The following is a 13472-nucleotide window of genomic DNA, read 5'->3' on the forward strand; positions in this document are numbered from 1 at the left end:
GTGTGTGAATGAGTGCATGAATGGGTGAATGTGAGGCAGTGTTGTAAAGCGCTTTGAGCAACCACTGGTTAGAAAAGCGCTTTATAAATGCAGACGTTAACTGGGAGTCTTCGGTTTGTTGGGCCGAGACATCACTCCGAGGTGTGTCCCTCCATGTTCTCCTCTGACCCGCGTCCCTCGTCTCGTCCCAAAGTACGGATCTCGACTCCCAGCGGCCGGCGGTCCCCAAGAGGATGGTCCGTCACCATGACAACCCCTCCCTGGACCAGGAGGAGGACGAGGAGGAGGGGAGGAAGAAGATGATGATGGTGATGATGATGGGCGCGGAGAGGAAGGACGGCTGTCCCGCCCCGCCCGTGAGAGGGACGTCTTCCTCGTCCTTCGCTGGGGAACCTTCCCACGGCCCCCAGACGTCCACGGGGGTCCTGGTGCAGATTGCTCAGGGGCCCCCCAGCCGGGAGGAGCCCTCTGCCAGGCACCGCAGGTAACCCCCCCCCACGCCCCCCCCCCACGCCCGCCCTCATCCTCAATGGGGGTTTCCCCGCCTCCCTCCCTCATCCCTGCCTCCTCCTCCCTCCCTCCCTCCCTCCCTCCCTCCCTCCCTCCCTCCCTCCCTCCCTCATCCCTGCCTCCTCCTCCCTCCCTCCCTCCCACCCTCCCTCCCTCCCTCCCTCCCTCCCCACCCTCCCTCCCTCTCTCCCTCTCCACCCTCCCTCCCTCCCTCCCTCCCTCCCTCCCTCCCTCCCTCATTCCATCTCTCCCTCCTCCTTCTCTCTTCATCCCTCTCCACCCTCCCTCCTCCCTCCCCTCCCCCCTCTTCACCCTCCCTCCCTCCCTTCTCCACCCTCCCTCCCTCCCTCCCCTCCCATCCCCTCCCTCCCTCCCTCCCTCCTCCCTCCCTCCCTCCCTCCCTCATTCCATTTCTCCCTCCTCCTTCTCTCTTCATCCCTCTCCACCCTCCCTCCCTCTCCACCCTCCCTCCCTCCCCTCCCTCCCTCCCTCCCTCCCTCCCTCCCTCCCTCCCCTCCCTCCCTCCCTCCCTCCCCCCTCTTCATTAAGCAGCTTTGCCGGCAGAGAGTAGGCTGTTAATTTGTGAAAGGTGGGCCCAGGTTAATCTCTCCTCTGTGATCCCCCCCCCCAGTCTCCCTCCTCCCCCCCAGACCCTGATGCCGACTCACGCCTACGCCTCCTCCCCCTCCCCCCCTCCCCCCCACCTGCTCCTGGAGGCCCAGGCAGCGGAGGAAGACCCCGACGAAGAGGATGCTGATGAGGAGGAGGAGGAGGAGGAGGAAGAGGCTGACTTTGAGCCGTCCGGCGGTCACCTCCCCCACCATCATCATCCTCACCATCACCCACGGCAACGCCGCGAGGCTCCGACGCCGCACCAACATCAGCACCACGGCTCCCCGCACAGGATCCAGCTGCGGGGGCTGCCGCCGACGCCAGGGGCCGGCGGCGCGGGGCTGGCGCCAGGGGCCGGCGGCGCGGGGCCGGCGCCAGGGGCCGGCGGCGCGGGGCCGGCGGGGGTCCACAGCTGGGGGTCGGCCTCCGAGGACAACCTGTCCTCCGCCCGCTGCAGCATGGGCAGCACGTCGGAGGGGGCCCTGTTCACGGACCTGGAGCACCTCCACCCGTCGCTGGGGGCCCCCGAGGGCCCCGGGCCCGCCGGAGGTCTGCAGCGGGCCCCCGAGGAGACAGGTGAGGAGCGTCACAGGGTCGAGGGGGGGGGCTCGCCTTGGGGCGTGGGCTGTGGTCTGGAGCGCCGTCGGGCGAATAGAGTCGACGGTGTTGGGGCTCCTGGTTGACGTTCTCGTGGTGCGGTCGTCGTTGTGTGTCGTCAAGATGTGCCAACAAAGCCGGTGTGGTATCGTAGCAGCGTAGCGCACAATCCGTCTTCTGGAAAGTTCAGACTCCAGAGATTCAGGGTCACGTTTGAAGCAGACTCACTGAACCTCCTCCAAGCTCGAGGATAAATTATTGACGTTACTGTAATCCTTTCTTTAAGGGCATAAACAAAAAGCGGGCCTTGTTATTTCATCCTCGTCTCTTAACGTCCCGTCGCTGAGATCCGACTCCACCGCCAGGAGTTGGATCTGAAACGTGTGACCCGGTTGACCTTCACAGAGCGAACCTTCTCCCCGCAGGCCGCCGGCCGGGCAGTCCGTTATCTACCGACGGCAACGTGAGCGCCGCCGCGACCCACAGACGACCCCGCAAACACAAACCAGCCGCCGCCGGTCACCACGGTTACCCGCCGACGGCGGGCGCGTTCTACGACGGTGAGTTCGGGCTTCGGGTGGTCGACGGTCAACAGGAACACAAACCCGTCGATCGATGTCCGGTAAACCGCGGAGGGATCGAACATGCCGTGTTTGTTTTGGTTTGTTTTCGTGTCTTTGTGATTTCCTCGCCGTTCGTTACCCTGAGGTATTGATTATGCGTCCCCTCTGTTGATTGCTCGAGCAGGTCTCGTGTGTGTCTCGGTTTAGTTTGGAGTCGTGTTGAGTTTTTATGTTGGTATCAACATATTTTATGTTGATATGTTGAAGGAGGGATCCCCTGCTATGCGTTAACTCTCGAGACTTCTTCCTTGCTGATTTAAGGGAGTTTTTTCTTGCCCTTGTGGATGCTTGGGTCAGGGGGGGGTCATAAATATTTGGCCTGTTAAGCCCTTTGAGGCTGTAATGGTGATCAGGGGCTTTACAAATAAAATGTAATTGAATCTAATTGATATGTGTTTCAACACGCTCTGGAGGTGGAGGCGGAGGGTATGAGGTCATAGCACTGTCCACGCAGACCTCCCTAAAGAGGTGCTCCTCTCTGTCCCCAGACTCCTGCCTCGCGCCCCCAGACCCCCCGGGGCCCGCGGCCCTGGGGGGGGGCAGGGCCCGGGGGGCCACCCTGCCTCGGATGGGCTCCGGGGAGCCCAGGGCCCGCAGGGGCAGCTCAGGGGCCCAAAGGACGCCGGCGTCAGGGGAGAGAGGAGGCGGCAGGGGCCGACAGCAGCCAGGTACACAACAACTCATAGAGTGGAGTATAAGACTACACTATGACTCATAGAGAGGAGTGTAATACTACACTATGACTCATAGAGTGGAGTGTAATACTACACTATGACTCATAGAGTGGAGTGTAATACTACACTATGACTCATAGAGTGGAGTGTAATACTACACTATGACTCATAGAGTGGAGTATAATACTACACTATGACTCATAGAGTGGAGTATAATACTACACAACGACTCATAGAGTGGAGTGTAATACTACACAACGACTCATAGAGTGGAGTGTAATACTACACTATGACTCATAGAGTGGAGTGTAATACTACACTATGACTCATAGAGTGGAGTGTAATACTACACAACGACTCATAGAGTGGAGTGTAATACTACACAACAACTCATAGAGTGGAGTGTAATACTACACTATGACTCATAGAGTGGAGTGTAATACTACACTATGACTCATAGAGTGGAGTGTAATACTACACTATGACTCATAGAGAGGAGTATAATACTACACTATGACTCATAGAGAGGAGTATAATACTACACTATGACTCATAGAGAGGAGTATAATACTACACTATGACTCATAGAGAGGAGTATAATACTACACTATGACTCATAGAGTGGAGTGTAATACTACACTATGACTCATAGAGTGGAGTGTAATACTACACTATGACTCATAGAGTGGAGTGTAATACTACACTATGACTCATAGAGTGGAGTGTAATACTACACAACAACTCATAGAGTGGAGTGTAATACTACACTATGACTCATAGAGTGGAGTATAATACTACACTATGACTCATAGAGTGGAGTGTAATACTACACTATGACTCATAGAGTGGAGTGTAATACTACACAACAACTCATAGAGTGGAGTGTAATACTACACTATGACTCATAGAGTGGAGTATAATACTACACTATGACTCATAGAGTGGAGTGTAATACTACACTATGACTCATAGAGTGGAGTGTAATACTACACTATGACTCATAGAGTGGAGTGTAATACTACACTATGACTCATAGAGTGGAGTGTAATACTACACTATGACTCATAGAGTGGAGTGTAATACTACACTATGACTCATAGAGTGGAGTGTAATACTACACTATGACTCATAGAGTGGAGTGTAATACTACACTATGACTCATAGAGTGGAGTGTAATACTACACTATGACTCATAGAGTGGAGTGTAATACTACACTATGACTCATAGAGAGGAGTATAATACTACACTATGACTCATAGAGAGGAGTATAATACTACACAACGACTCATAGAGTGGAGTGTAATACTACACTATGACTCATAGAGTGGAGTGTAATACTACACTATGACTCATAGAGTGGAGTATAATACTACACTATGACTCATAGAGTGGAGTGTAATACTACACAACGACTCATAGAGTGGAGTGTAAGACTACACTATGACTCATAGAGTGGAGTGTAATACTACACTATGACTCATAGAGTGGAGTGTAATACTACACTATGACTCATAGAGTGGAGTGTAATACTACACTATGACTCATAGAGTGGAGTATAATACTACACAACAACTCATAGAGTGGAGTGTAATACTACACTATGACTCATAGAGTGGAGTGTAATACTACACTATGACTCATAGAGTGGAGTGTAATACTACACTACGACTCATAGAGTGGAGTGTAATACTACACTATGACTCATAGAGAGGAGTGTAATACTACACAACGACTCATAGAGTGGAGTGTAATACTACACAACGACTCATAGAGTGGAGTATAATACTACACAACAACTCATAGAGTGGAGTGTAATACTACACTATGACTCATAGAGAGGAGTGTAATACTACACTATGACTCATAGAGTGGAGTGTAATACTACACTATGACTCATAGAGTGGAGTGTAATACTACACTATGACTCATAGAGTGGAGTGTAATACTACACTATGACTCATAGAGTGGAGTGTAATACTACACTATGACTCATAGAGTGGAGTGTAATACTACACTATGACTCATAGAGTGGAGTGTAATACTACACTATGACTCATAGAGTGGAGTGTAATACTACACTATGACTCATAGAGTGGAGTGTAATACTACACTATGACTCATAGAGTGGAGTGTAATACTACACTATGACTCATAGAGTGGAGTATAATACTACACTATGACTCATAGAGTGGAGTATAATACTACACTATGACTCATAGAGTGGAGTATAATACTACACTATGACTCATAGAGTGGAGTGTAATACTACACTATGACTCATAGAGTGGAGTGTAATACTACACTATGACTCATAGAGTGGAGTGTAATACTACACTATGACTCATAGAGTGGAGTATAAGACTACACTATGACTCATAGAGTGGAGTATAATACTACACTATGACTCATAGAGTGGAGTGTAATACTACACTATGACTCATAGAGTGGAGCATGAGTTTAAACATACTTATAATACACTATGACTCATAGAGTGGAGTATAAGTTTAAATATACTTATACTACACTATGACTCATAGAGTGGAGTATAAGACTACACTATGACTCATATAGTGGAGCATGAGTTTAAACATACTTATACTACACTATGACTCATAGAGTGGAGTATAAGTTTAAACATACTTATACTACACTATGACTCATATAGTGGAGCATAAGTTTAAATATACTTAGACTACACTATGACTCATAGAGTGGAGCATGAGTTTAAACATACTTATAATACACTATGACTCATATAGTGGAGCATGAGTTTAAACATACTTATACTACACTATGACTCATAGAGTGGAGTATAAGTTTAAACATACTTATACTACACTATGACTCATATAGTGGAGCATAAGTTTAAATATACTTAGACTACACTATGACTCATATAGTGTGGTATAAGTTTAAATATACTTATACTACACTATGACTCATATAGTGGAGCATAAGTTTAAATATACTTATGCTACAATATGACTCATAAATATACATTTGATTCTTGTACAGCAGACAGAAGCCTGGTACACGACTGAAATTAACAATAAGGGAAAAGAAAATACTATCCGTCCGCCTGGATATCATCTGTGTGTTAATCCATTCCTCGTTTCGTTGATGAAATCATCGTCAACAATGTCAGACGTCACAACGTGAGCAATGAATTACAATCCCCGCCGAGCTGCATAAAACAGACATGACAGTAACACGCTAACCACCAACCGTACGCAGCGGATCTGAAGGCCTTCTCTGAAACTATAACCAACTCATGTTGGAGCATTCGATTAAAACCTGCACTGGGTAAATTTCTGGGCTGAAGTCGACCAGATTAAACGATTGATCCATGAAGCCTGAGCAGCTGCAGCAGCAGGTCTCCCAGTGCAGGCTTAATGATTGGCCGAGACAACAGCCAACCAGCACGCTCCGTCTCCAGCAGGTTCCGCGGAGCCCCTCTCCCAGCTCTCCAACGGCCCGTCGCTCCCATCCATCCCAGCTCCTGGGAGCCCAGACGTCGTCCTCTGCGCCGGGGCGTCAAGGACGGCCGACGCAGAGGTTCCTGCGGAGCTGGAGGCCTTCCAGACCCCTTTTGAGGAAGAGGAGGATGAGGAGGATGAGCAGGAGGAGGAGGAGGAGGAGGAGGAGGAGGAGGAGGAGGAGGCGTAGGTGGGTTCAGGCGCTCCTCCAGCGAGTGTCACCGTACGCCGCCGTGATGTATGGTGGAGACGCCGCTGCCAGTAGTGTGCTCCGGAACACCTTCAGCCTGATGCTCCACACGCACTCAGTGTGTTTTATGAAGGCAGGGCCGAGAGCCGACACGCAGGGACACACTCAGAGAGGACGGCCGAGCCGCTACTGAGAGCTGGGCTAGGCTAAGAGAGACAGACGTGATGGAAACAGTCAAACAAGCAGGGGGCGAGCTAGGGGGGGGGGTGTGTCTACATCTGATGGGGGACTGATGGTTAGTACGAGAACATTAAGAGAAGGCTGATGCCTTCAAAGCTTTACACTTACATCAGAAGGAATTCATTAACAATGAACACGAGGAGAAACTAACACATTGACTAACGAGTTAACATGTGATACGTTTATTTTCAACAATCGTTTCATATTCCATGATGATACTCAAAATGACATCATCATTGTCGGAATCGTTAATTGCGGAGGTGGATATAATTGTTTCACGACATGCTGTGCAATGTTTTATCTCCATGATGTCTGCTCGAAAAGTATTAACACGAGGTCATGTTTTATCTCCACAGTGCCGCGGCGGGGGGGGTTCACCAAGGTTGACCAGAGCCGGCCTGCAATTGCACAACAGATGGAGGAATGTGTTCCTTACTATAGGGGAGGAGGAGCGGAACAACACTGCACATGACTTATGATTTCAAAGCAACGTGACATCTCTTTTAAGGGGACCGGGAAGGGGGGGGGGGGGGGGACTCAGCCATCTTGTTCTGGAGTCGATGGTCTCCTGAAGTTGAGCACTATTTATTGTGGGGTTGTTGATCGACGGATCGGATTCCACCCACTCGTACGGCGGTTCCCTCGATGGTCACGATGAATGACGTGTATAATTAATGGGTGTTGTGAGTAGTATATGGAAAAAAATGTACTGTTATTTTACGGTAATAAATATTCGTTCATGACCACCACCCATTGTGTAAATTGTTTACAACGTTTGAGTGTGGCTTCATATTTAATTTTCTAAAGTACTGATTCTAAAGAACTGTCGTTCTGCTCCTGGTGTTATCGTGTCCTGTTGCATTATGGGTAATACAAGCACAATCATTTCATTTCGTTGAATGCCTTTTAATGGTCCTTCCGTCTCCACTGAGATGTAAACCACTGTCTTATTATCTCTACATCAGTTGTTTCGATAAGGGGAAAGGGTTGGGTGTCTTTGGATGTAAATTTGATCTGTGCAAATTTGAGTGGTGTGTGTGTGTGTGTGTGTGTGTGTGTGTGTGTGTGTGTGTGTGTGTGTGTGTGTGTGTGTGTGTGTGTGTGTGTTTCTTTGTGTGTGTGTGTGTGTGTGTGTGTGTGTGTGTGTGTGTGTGTGTGTGTGTGTGTGTGTTTGTGTGTGTCAACTGAACATTTGCATGAATCACTTCTTGTCGGACCTCTATTCGACGTCCATGTGTCCTCCCTTCTGGCTAATCGACGAACATTTGATATTTCCAGAAATTTCCTGAAGTTCTTTGCTCTTTAGCGCTGCCGTCTCCCTAAAGGTTATAACCATTTAAATATTTATAGATAATATTAAAAAATAATCAAAGCCAGATTTGGTCAAAGATTTATCTTATTTCTGTTTTTCTTTTGGGCGATATGCTTATTCAAGATGTTTGTTCTTATGTTTTATTCAAGACAAAGTTTCAACTGCCTTGTGATTCTCTGTCTCCAGAGTACGGAGTCTTTGCATCCCGAGCTCACTGTATCCATGGTGCCAAAGCAATCTTTGTTTTTAAAAAAGAACAGTGTTTTTATCTGAACATGAACGCATTTGAATCATCGTGAAAGTATAAAAGAAAGGAAGTTATTCGATAATCAGCTTCATCAACTCCATCATTGTCATACGATATGTTCACGCTTCAGCTTGTTTTGTTTTTGTGCCACGAGGGTGGAAAAGAATATCCGCAAAGAAAGGGGGAACATTTTGCAATTTGTAAACAGATCTGTGCTCCATTTTGTATTTTATTCATCGCTGAGAATGTAATGGAATCAGGGGAAGAACAAGTTTGTAATCTCTGCTGCATTATTTATAATTAAAACTTTCTCAAATGCAGTGTTTCTTGTGAGCGTTGTGTGTTTGATGTTCAATGTTTTAAAGCTTTTGTTGTGTTTCTGTTTGATTGGTTTGAGGATTGTAGCGATGTGTTCAGTGTTCAGTAATTCTGGAGTAAGGGCTGGCGTGTGTGCGCTCAAAGACAAAATGGAGGACGCGATGGTGACGCTGAGTCACGGTGCTCGTTAAAAAGCTTTATTCACAGAGCTCTGTTTACACAGTACACGTAGGTCACGGAGATAACGGAATGGCACGCGGTCAGTAACAGATGCCGTTTACGACGGGCGTGTCTGTCGTAGTTATTCCACCTTTAAGCTAAATTTAGCTCGCCGCACTGTAAGCTCATTTGACCGCCAATGAATTTCCCGATGGCAGCCAACCCACTCCGGCACTAAAGGTGAGAGGAAGACGAGCACACAGACTCCCCAGTCCCGGAACTCATATTACCAGGAAGTCCAACTTCAAAGACACTCCAATGTCCCCGGTATGACATAATAGCATACATTTGTGTTAAGTCACACCCATCACCTAGTGTTAACTCCCCAGAAGTAAGTGGGAGCCTAATAGGTGTCTGTGGGCCCTTCAGTCCGTAATCCAATCTGTCGCCTCCTCCAGGAATCGTAGGCATAATGTCTTACATTATGGGGGTAAATCAGAAACCGAAACAATAGAGGAACAGAAAGCCTGAGTCCCCACAAAGATGTGTAGCGTGTTATTCTACCCGTGGACCTTCATCTGTTTGGGTTAACGTCCACAATCCAATCCTCAGCCTACGCAACAAATTGTCAGTTTGCGAAAAATGTCGTAAAATGTTAGAAATAAACTTTTCATTACGGCGAAACACTTTTTGCATCGATCGTGGCACGAGGTGGAGGTCTGAGCGAGCGAGCGCGTTCCCTCCCTCCAGATCCGCCCCTCCGCTCGGTAAAAGGCTCGCTCGGTAATTAAACAATGGATTCTCGGCAGCCGTGCGATCCATATGCCGAGTGAAACACAGGGCCTGGCCCCATGACGAGTCAATCACACGTTCTCCTCGCGCCCGGCGTCCATGGGTGTTATTGCCCAGGTTAATGGAGCGAGGCCGGCTGCGTCTCGACCCTCTCTAAGAGAACACTGCTTATCCCCAGACGCACACTCTGTGTTAAACGTGCAACTGGAATGTGTGTGTGAGTGAGCGGATGAATGGATGACTTAGTGAGTGTCTGAAAGGATGGAGTATTTAATGAATGGATGAGGAAATTGATGAGTGGGTTAATTAATTAAGGATTGCCGGGTAAGTGAATCAATGATTGGATGGATAAATTAATGAATAATTGGAATGATGGGGCCGAATAGATTAATTAATGGATTAATTCAATGATTGGATAGGCGGATGAATGGATGGATAAATGAATACATTTAAAGATTGATGTATAAATGAATGGATTAATAACAGATTAAGATCAGAGGGTTGGACGAATACATGACGGATATACGGACTAATGAAAGGACGCAACAAGGAATTCATTGGTTATAAACACAAGGGGACACACACTCTGAAAGACCCCCAGATATAAAATACCATCTCTTAAATGCAGGGTGAACTTTTAAAACAGCCCTTAGAACTCCTATTTCCGACGACAATCCATCTCTCAGGACACGAGTCCTGACAATGTGTCTGAGTCGGACCCTGAGGGGACGACTACTGGTGCGGTTTGTGTTCCTTTGCAGTTGCTCTTTTCCTGCATTGATTGCGACAGCCAAAATGATGTTGGCGTTGAATCGCTAAAGTGACGTGCTTTTCATCTGGGGGGTTGGGGGGGGGGGGGGGGGGGGCTGCTTGGACCCCATCTGCTATAAAAGACTCCTTCTTTTCTCTCTATTGTGTTATCTCTTCTGCTTTTAGGACAGCTGCCTATTTTATCATATTTTTGGTCATGTTTTGCCTTGGTTTGTAAGAAAATGCAATGTGGATGTTGGTTTTCCTGTGTGTAAGTGTGTGTCGCTGTGAGTGTGTGTGTGTGTGTGTGTGTGTGTGTGTGTGTGTGTGTGTGTGTGTGTGTGTGTGTGTGTGTGTGTGTGTGTGTGTGTGTGTGTGTGTGTGAGTGTGTGTGTGTTGCCATATTTTCATTTTCATTTCCAATTTTTCTGGGTTTATCCAAAAGATTCACTGCAGTCTGTTCACAAAGAATCGGCCATGACACACACACACACACACACACACGCACGCACGCACACGCACGCACGCACACGCACGCACACACACGCACGCACGCACGCACACGCACACACACACACACACACTTCCCCAAACACACACACTTCCCCAATCTCCCCCCCTCACACACACACTTCCCAAACACACACACACACACTTTCCCAATCCCCCCCTACACACACACACAGATGGCTGCCATTCCTCAACACCCAGCTTAGCAGTGAATATATTTCCACACAAAAGCGTATGTGTGCTTTTTGCCGCGGGCAGCGTCGTGCGGACCCAGCAGAGAGCCTCTCGGCAGACGCAGCGTTTCCTCCTCATTATAGACGGGAGAGCCGTGCTCTGAGGGACACCTCGTAGACGCAGGGCGGAGTTAATCCCAGCGCCCGCACACAGCTGCTCTCAGGCTGGGCTGCCTGCACGTATAGCATAGCATAGCAGGTATAGCATAGCAGGTATAGCAGTCATAGCATAGCAGATATAGCATCATAGCAAGTATAGCATCATAGCAGGTATAGCATCATAGCAGGTATAGCATAGCAGGTAGAGCTTCACATAGCAGGTATAGCTTCACATAGCAGGCATAGCTTCACATAGCAGGTATAGCTTCACATAGCAGGTATAGCATAGCAGGTATAGCTTAAAATAGCAGGCATAGCATAGCGGGTATACATTAGCATAGCATGTATAGCTTAACATAGCAGGCAAAGCATAGCAAGCATAGCATAAGAGACGTAGCATAGCATAGCAAATATACATAGCATGGAAGGCATTGTATAGCAGATATAGATTAGCAGGTATACCATAGAAGATATACCATAGCATAGCAAGTATAGCATAGCATCACAGATCTAGCATAGCCGGTATAGCATAGCATCACAGATCTAGCATAGCAAATATAGCATAGCATCACAGATCTAGCATAGCAAGTATAGCATAGCATCACAGATCTAGCATAGCAGGTATAGCATAGCATCACAGATATAGCATAGCAAGTATAGCATAGCCTCACAGATCTAGCATAGCAGGTATAGCGTAGCCTCACAGATCTAGCATTGCAAGTATAGCATAGCATCACAGATCTAGCATAGCAGGTATAGCATAGCATTAGCCTCTCCGGAGGACAGTGTTGTTGATTGGAGGGGAGGCGCCGCGCCGCGGTGGGGTCAGAGGTCAGAGGTCATGAGGACGGGGTCTAAACGATGATGACGGAAGGCGGTTCTCACAGTTTGATTGACACGTCTGGCTGTTGGACTGGAGTAGCAGTGAATACCAGATGAATACATGAATACTGCATACAGTGAATTAACGGCGACACGAATACATGAATACTGTAGTTCCCTCACAGGCTGCCAGGACGCAGGTGTATCATAACAGCCCGGCGGAGGAGGTTTTTAAAGTCGACTCTGAGCGGGTTTTTAATGAGTCGCAGCCGAGATGGATAACTAGTCGGTTAATATTTCACAGTTATGCTTTTTACAGCTCCTTAGACTAGTAGGTTAATATACTAGTAAACTACATTTATTATACTAGCAGGTTAATAAAATACAGTGAGAGGACATATCCTATAATGGTAGGTTAAAATATTACACTTAGAAGACATATCTTATATTAGAGATACTTTTGACTAGTTAATATGCTGGAGATACTTTAGACTGGTTAATAGGTTAGAGATAGTGGAGATACTTGAGACTAGTTGATAGGTTGGAGATAGAGAAGATACTTAAGACTAGTTAATATGTTAGAGATACTTTGGGCTCGTTAATAGGTTAGAGATAGAGGAGATACATTAGTCTAATTGTTAGAGATAGAGGGGAGATTCAGGGTGATATGCTGGGACTCTCAGGAGAAGACTTGAGTATGATATTAAATAGGAGAGAAGGGATGGATCCCAGTCAATTATACTGACTGACACACACAACCACACGCACACACGCACACACAAACGACGGACAAGCCCTACTTTTTAAATTTCCCATCCGATCTATCCATCATCTCTGAATGTGTCTCTATCCCTTGCCCTCCCGCATGTATAAATGTGTGTGTGGGTGTGTCTCTGTCTCTCTATATTTATCTACGTCTATCTTTCAACCTGTCATATATTTACATCTCTCTCTCTCTCTCTCTCTCTCTCTCTCTCTCTCTCTCTCTCTCTCTCTCTCTCTCTCTCTCTCTCTCTCTCTCTCTCTCCCTCCCTCTCCCTCCCTCTCTCTCTCTCTCTCTTGTTTGTTCATCCAGTAATAATGAGAGAGAGAGAGCTACTGGTTGCATTAGCTCGTAGCCCACATGTTCTCCCATTGTGGCGTCCTGGGACTTGAACCCACAACCTCTACGTGAGCGACAGGCAGCCCCACTATCGACCCCCCCCCCCCTCCCCTACCTTCCCTACCTCCCCCACCTCTCCCCCCCCCCTCCCCCAACACCTACCCCTGTATCAGCCTTGCCTCCTTCCTTTGTATTGATTACGGTG

At 47.6% G+C, this 13472-nt stretch overlaps 1 protein-coding gene across 1 annotated transcript in view; it reads left to right on the forward strand.

Moving 5' to 3' along the window:
• The window catches only part of LOC115538885 (roundabout homolog 1), a 34591-nt gene extending 25789 nt beyond the window's left edge, over positions 1 to 8802 (forward strand). The window contains exons 21-26 of the mRNA XM_030350111.1: positions 194 to 484; positions 1142 to 1698; positions 2145 to 2279; positions 2831 to 3010; positions 6457 to 6683; positions 7280 to 8802. Coding sequence (XP_030205971.1) covers positions 194 to 484; positions 1142 to 1698; positions 2145 to 2279; positions 2831 to 3010; positions 6457 to 6683 — 1390 coding nt within the window. The 3' untranslated portion in view covers positions 7280 to 8802. The remainder of the gene's footprint in view (positions 1 to 193; positions 485 to 1141; positions 1699 to 2144; positions 2280 to 2830; positions 3011 to 6456; positions 6684 to 7279) is intronic.
• The last annotated feature ends 4670 nt before the right edge of the window (positions 8803 to 13472 follow it).

Source organism: Gadus morhua, unplaced genomic scaffold, assembly GCF_902167405.1.
Source record: "Gadus morhua unplaced genomic scaffold, gadMor3.0, whole genome shotgun sequence".
Taxonomy (NCBI): Eukaryota; Metazoa; Chordata; class Actinopteri; order Gadiformes; family Gadidae; genus Gadus; species Gadus morhua.